General features: G+C 43.2%; 1 protein-coding gene across 8 annotated transcripts in view; it reads right to left on the reverse strand.

Moving 5' to 3' along the window:
• The window catches only part of LOC138250087 (zinc finger protein 664-like), a 190,742-nt gene extending 184,911 nt beyond the window's left edge, over positions 1 to 5,831 (reverse strand). For 3 of the 8 annotated variants that reach the window (XM_069204498.1, XM_069204494.1, XM_069204497.1), the window contains exon 1: positions 5,689 to 5,805. Coding sequence is in view for 2 of the 8 variants with exons in the window: in XM_069204495.1 (XP_069060596.1) it covers positions 4,841 to 4,864 (24 nt within the window). In the remaining 6 variants the exon portion in view is untranslated. Of the gene's footprint in view, positions 1 to 4,840 lie in introns of all 8 variants that reach the window. The other 5 variants (XM_069204495.1, XM_069204496.1, XM_069204500.1 and 2 more) reach the window with 5 other exon arrangements.
• Positions 5,832 to 7,183: the final 1,352 nt, after the last annotated feature.

The raw sequence follows: 7,183 nt of genomic DNA on the forward strand, positions 1-7,183 counted from the left end.
GCATTTCAAGCGACCCCTTCAGTTACATACGCTCTCTGCTGATGACGGCCGAAAGCCAGAAACACGTGTCCAGAGATACGGCACTCGCTGCACCTACCTTAGGTGAGAGACTTTCTACAGCGATACAGCACTTGCTGCACCTACTTAGGGTGAATCATTGTTTGAAAAATTCTCGCTATTTATATTTAAATGACTGCATTTACCATGATGCCTTGGGGCTATTTTCCGCTTGAATGCAAGGCAGTGTGCTCCCTTTTTCTTTTTGGATGTCTAAATGACGGCTCCCGGGAGCCTCTTGCTGACGAGCACTGGCGATGCACCTGTGTGCCTACTGAGTGGTACAAAAACCTGTGAAGGCGTTTGGCAGCATTTCAAGCGACCCCTTCAGTTACATACACTCTCTGCTGATGACGGCCGAAAGCCAGAAACACGTGTCCAGAGATAAGGCACTCGCTGCACCTACCTTAGGTGAAAGACTTTCTACAGCGATACAGCACTTGCTGCACCTACTTAGGGTGAATCATTGTTTGAAAAATGCTCGCTATTTATATTTAAATGACTGCATTTACCATGATGCCTTGGGGCTATTTTCCGCTTGAATGCAAGGCAGTGTGCTCCCTTTTTCTTTTTGGATGTCTAAATGACGGCTCCCGGGAGCCTCTTGCTGACGAGCACTGGCGATGCACCTATGTGCCTACTGAGTGGTACAAAAACCTGTGAAGGCGTTTGGCAGCTTTTCAAGCGACCCCTTCAGTTACATACGCTCTCTGCTGATGACGGCCGAAAGCCAGAAACACGTGTCCAGAGATACGGCACTCGCTGCACCTACCTTAGGTGAAAGACTTTCTACAGCGATACAGCACTTGCTGCACCTACTTAGGGTGAATCATTGTTTGAAAAATTCTCGCTATTTATATTTAAATGACTGCATTTACCATGATGCCTTGGGGCTATTTTCCGCTTGAATGCAAGGCAGTGTGCTCCCTTTTTCTTTTTGGATGTCTAAATGACGGCTCCCGTGAGCCTCTTGCTGACGAGCACTGGCGATGCACCTGTGTGCCTACTGAGTGGTACAAAAACATGTGAAGACGTTTGGCAGCATTTCAAGCGACCCCTTCAGTTACATACGCTCTCTGCTGATGACGGCCGAAAGCCAGAAACACGTGTCCAGAGATACGGCACTCGCTGCACCTACCTTAGGTGAAAGACTTTCTACAGCGATACAGCACTTGCTGCACCTGCTTAGGGTGAATCATTGTTTGAAAACTTCTCGCTATTTATATTTAAATGACTGCATTTACCATGATGCCTTGGGGCTATTTTCCGCTTGAATGCAAGGCAGTGTGCTCCCTTTTTCTTTTTGGATGTCTAAATGACGGCTCCCGTGAGCCTCTTGCTGACGAGCACTGGCGATGCACCTGTGTGCCTACTGAGTGGTACAAAAACCTGTGAAGACGTTTGGCAGCATTTCAAGCGACCCCTTCAGTTACATACGCTCTCTGCTGATGACGGCCGAAAGCCAGAAACACGTGTCCAGAGATACGGCACTCGCTGCACCTACCTTAGGTGAAAGACTTTCTACAGCGATACAGCACTTGCTGCACCTACTTAGGGTGAATCATTGTTTGAAAAATTCTCGCTATTTATATTTAAATGACTGCATTTACCATGATGCCTTGGGGCTATTTTCCGCTTGAATGCAAGGCAGTGTGCTCCCTTTTTCTTTTTTGACTGTTAAGACTATAACAAAGTTTAAGTATAAAAATTATAAGGCCAATTAGTCAAACATATTTGAATGTTATCACAGAGCTGTTGAGAAATACCACACCAAAGTTCTATGTGGCTTATATCAGGGAACATTTATGCTTTTGATAAAGTATACAAACTGTTGTAAAGCCAATGGGTAAGTCTTACATTTAAAAAAGCAAGCTAAAACTGAAATAATTCTAACCAGTAGTTATTAAACCAGCAAAGCAAATGAATGTGTGATGATAATTAATAAATGCTGTATATTACTCTGTCCATGGGACGAGTGAGGGCATCCAAACAGAAACCATCTTTAAGCAAAATTGGCCATAAATCAGTAATTAAACTGGTGTCATGCCACCGACGTAAATACACCAACAAACACATACTGGCTCCCATTTAGCATCTGCAGTCTAACAAAAGGCCTACATAACACCCCATCATCAAACTCACATGGAAACACAAATGGGGTAGTGTAACAATCAGTGAAATGCCTTGGCCTTAATGAATAACTGATTCAAGTAGTGGGATTCCATAATTTAAAAAAACACATGAAAGCCCATGACTTTGATGAGGCTGACTCAATGTCCACTAGCTTTTGGTACTTTTTCTTGGTATATTTTTGGGAAGAATTGAGGACATGATCATCTGCGGAACTTAAGATGTCTGTTGCCACACCTAACAAGCAGTGGCAAAGGTTTCACCTTGTTGACCTACTGGCTTAATTTTTTTATTTTTTTATGAAAAAGCATTTAGTCGATGCTGTGCTGCATTTGCAAAACAAGGGAAAAAATAGAAAACAACCAGGATGACACAATCAATACTACCAGTCATGTCGCACTGTAGGCCCATGATTTAAGATTGCAGCCGCCACTTAGATTGAAAAATAAAAAATAAATTGTATTTTCAAGAAAGTGCTTTTCAGCTAGCAGAGTGACCCGGCAGCAAAAGCATCTGAAGGGTGTTCTGGAAAAATATATGTAAGAAAATATTGAAGTGACTGTGAGGTGCAAGGAAGTAACAAGGGAGACTGTGGAGAGCAATGGAGGCTAAAAAGCCCTAAGGATGCGGAGCGGGCACCAGCAAATTGCAGCTGGCGGACTCTCCCAAAAACAAAAAAAGTTAACTGAAATTAAAACATGTACTACAAGGTACACGGTGGGCAGGGGAGGAGCCCGATGAAAGGGACACAATGGGGTAGGTGAGTATTGGGGTGGAGGGTAGATCAGCACATGAGACAGTAAGAAAAACATATGCACTCTCAGTGACTGCTTAATGCAAAAGAACAAAGTAGTTAAAGAAATGTGAGCAGCGGAAGAAATCAAGTCATCCAAATCAAAAGGATAGCAAAGAGGCTATGCTCCAGTGGTGGGACATACATAAGACAAAGAAGGACAGCCATCAAGTATGAAGTGAGAAAATGAGAGTGGCAAAACAGCAAACCAATAGTATGCAATGGGTATGCTCTAAGATGAGATCACTACGTTTATGTATGGCCCACAAGAGGCTTTCGCCTACATAAAGCTAAATGTTGTCCGTCACGTGAGGCCAACAAAGGACAAGACTGCATCCAATTCTTTAGCAGCACAACACGTGGACAGTGCACTGCTGTTAAAATATGGTATATCGGGTGTGCTGAACACTATGTTAAGGATGTGAGACAATGTACTACGAAAAACTCAGTTTTTCTACTGATTTTTTTTTTCCAAGAAGGTAAAGATTACTTGTATGAACGTAAAACAGTATTGGTGTAATGATACAGAAATGATCCATTTAGAAATTATTTTAATCCAATTAAGAACGATCCAATATGGTCAACTGGTTGTAAACAGCATTACAGAAACAGAGAACACGTGTGTTGCTTTTGGACAAGGAACCCATGAGCATGACTGGGGAATAAATAAACTGTAGGCAAAAGAGGTCACTATGAGGTCATGTCAACTATGCTGAACAGTTCAAAGCCACTGCCACAAGTCCTATAGAGTCAGCCCTATAGCATAAATTCCACATTATTTAGGATCAGCAAATAGCACCACCCAGGGACATTCGAAAGTTAGTTCACAGAAAAAAAAACTTGCATATTTCACTGACCAGCAGATCAGATCAAAATGATACGTTTACCATTATGCAAGTGGTACATGGCCTCATGTTACAGACAACGTTCACCTGTTTGTTCTCATATAGGGGTTTATTACAACTTTGGAGGAGGTGTTAATCCGTCCCAAATGTGACGGATATACCACCAGCCGTATTACGAGTTCCAAAGGATATAATGGACTCGTAATACGGCTGGTGGTATATCCGTCACTTTACCGTCACTTTTGGGACGGATTAACACCTCCTCCAAAGTTGTAATAACCCCATAGTGTTTTAACAAGAACGTCAACGTGCAAACGTGTACGAAGCCATGAGAGGCATTACTGCTGCTCAAAAACCCAGTGACAAAGTACAAGTTAAAAAAAAACACCCCTATAGCCGAAGATCTCGGACAGTCTCATGTGTCATCAACATAAGAAGGTGACTAAGGGTTTACACAAAAAAAAGTATCTAAATTGATGGTTTGGCGCACCTTGTGCATCACGCGTTCACTAAATCAAGTGTGCACATCTGCTTGGACACTAAGAAAGTGTAAATATGCACACCCGCCACCTTCTACAGAAAACCAATGACAGGAGTGAAAGGTAAACACCGACTCCAGGAGATGTTTTTCCTCAACTCACGGGGCCCTCTACTTTGGTATTTAAAATAAACATATAAAGTGCATATAAGAAGAAGGCAAAAAATATATCAGCATGAAAACGTTTTTGCTTATGAACATGTAGTTGTATACACCACAAACTTGGATACCCGTGGCCTGAAAAGGAAAAACAGAAAAAATGTTGTGGTATAATACATCGTTTCGATGGTTATGCCGATGCTGAGATACTTAGACAGGTTTTCATGCACCTTTCTATCTCTGCCGAGCGTATTCTTCTTAACAAGAGTATTACTCGATTTTTACGATATGGGTATGAAAATGTAGGGAATTGGGAGAACAGGCTTATGTTAGGTACCGGACTATGTAATTGTAACCGGACTATATAATTGTTCTTACCTTAGTATTGCTTTGTATAGACATTTTCAACTCAATGTCCAGATGAAACGATTATTTCTCTGCAGTCACACCGAGGGAAGGGTGATCAAATCCAGTACTCCAGTTTAATTAAATTGATTTGTATCCAGATGTACTGAGCGTTCTTCCTCTTTTCCTTACCCTCCCTTCTCTTTGATATCGTCTGCAAAGGACGAATTATAGCTCCTGTGACAGAATTATTGGTCCACATTCCAGATGTATTTGTTCGTTTGATAACTATTCTTCGTACTGAAAATGTTCCCTTTATTTTAATTAAAATTATTCGGAGACAACCGTTCTACCGTTATTCTTGACACTGAAAGGGTCAATTGCTATACACACAGGTACATTAGGGAAGGGTTTTCGATGAAAAGGCAGAATGCTGCTACCTGCACAGCCCTGCTCGCGCAGGTCGCTTCTATTACGTGCGTTAAATAATATCATGTTGTCTTTTACAGTCTTATTTTTCATCCAACGAGGACCCATACTTATTACTGAATTTCAACGTGACAACGTGACCTGTCCCTTTATATTTCATCTCTAGCATTGGACCATGTGTAAACGTGGGTACGCTTATACTTTCCCCAAGTGACATTAAATCGTACACCTGCTTCCCTCCCTCTGACATTGAGTTTTTCTTTCACACTGTTGTAAAACTTTAATGCCTAAGAGGTTCACCATACACATTTGCGGTGCATAGCGATTCATAAGGAGTTCTTTTGAGGACCTTTTGGACTGCCAGTAAATTTCGGACCGGTTGTGCGCAATCGGTTCTCCTTCTGTGACTGCCCAGAAAATAACACCGTCCTGCCCAATGCCCTGATACTTACGGGCGGCGAATGCTGACCCCGACGACAATTCTGCCCCTACCAGGCCCCGCCGCGGACACCACTAGGGCTCTATTGTCCTAGAATCATACACAGACTAGCGGACTGCGAGACTGAATGCTCGAGGGATAACCACGTTACGCGCTGACGTCACTTGAAGGGCACCAGCCTCTCTACAACGTAACCGACCAGCACTAGACCGCATATCACTGGCTCAATGTTTGCTGTGAGCACAGACGTCAAATTCGTCTGTGTCCCACGGCAGAAAAGTCGGACACATTTCTACTCGCTAGTGCTTTACACAATGCACGAACGGCTTTGCTGCGTCAAGGAAGATGCACAGTCGGTGCCGAACAAGCTTCCTGGTGGGAGAGATCCGTGACTGTGTCCTATCCTCTTGCCAGTTGTACCCAGTTTAAACAAGCATTGGCAAAGCCAATAGGTCTCGCTTATGCAGGAGCTATTGGCTTTGGTCTAGAGTAGAGTGGTGGAGAGTAGACTGATGCAGATTGGGTGGTGCAGAGTAAAGTGGTGCAGAGTTCAATAAGTGGTGTAGAATGCAGTGGTTTTGAGTAAAGTGGTGTTGGGTGCATTGGCATAGAGTGCAGTGCTTTACAGTAAAGTGGTGTAGATTATAGTGATGCAGTGTAGAGTGCAGTGGCATTGAGTTGAGTAGTGTGCCATAGAGTGCAGTGGTGCAGAGTGTTTCAGAGTAGAGTGCTGTGGCATAGAGTGAAGTGGTGCAAGGAAGAGTGGAGTGGTGCAAGGTAGAGTGCAGCAGCATAGACTATTGGAGTAAAGTGCAATGGCATAGAGTGGAAAAAAGTGGAGTAGAGTGCAGTGATGTAGAGTGGAGTGGTAAAGCATTGAGTCTAGAGGCATAGAGACTGGCATAGAGTGCAGTGTTACAGAGTAGAGTGGCATTGAGTGGATAGTGCAGAGTAGAGTGGAGTGGCCTAGACTGGTCTGGTGTATAGTGCCGTGGCTTAAAGAGCAGTTGTGCATAATAAAGTGGGGGTGTAGAGTGCACTTGCATAGTGTGCAATGGTGCAGAGTAGAGTAGAGAGGCATAGACCGAAGAAGCTTAGAGTTACTCACCAAAGGACAGCAGTGTTAAAGGGTACCCTGGTGGTAGGCAATTGTTTGAGTGGGACATGTTCACATATGTCAATGCTGACAACATCCGCATCCGCCAAGTAGTATAAAAATATGTTTTGGTATAGGCAGGATGTTTAAGGCTGTGACCCACAGAGCTGCATCCCATAACATGATAACCTCACCTCAGTAGTCATCACGCACAAAATGGAAATACTTCCCACATATTCTACACCAGGTACCTTACTGCATATGTTGGCAAGTGCATCAGTGCCCCACATCAGGCGGTGACTGCTATATACATTTTGCAATACAGTACAATGAGTTATGGTTTACATGACTGTGGCATGAGAAACAAATTGCAGAGCTAACCATAACTTGCAAATTATTCGTAACCATAACT

The sequence above is a fragment of the Pleurodeles waltl genome, chromosome 8 (genome assembly GCF_031143425.1).
Source record: "Pleurodeles waltl isolate 20211129_DDA chromosome 8, aPleWal1.hap1.20221129, whole genome shotgun sequence".
Taxonomy (NCBI): Eukaryota; Metazoa; Chordata; class Amphibia; order Caudata; family Salamandridae; genus Pleurodeles; species Pleurodeles waltl.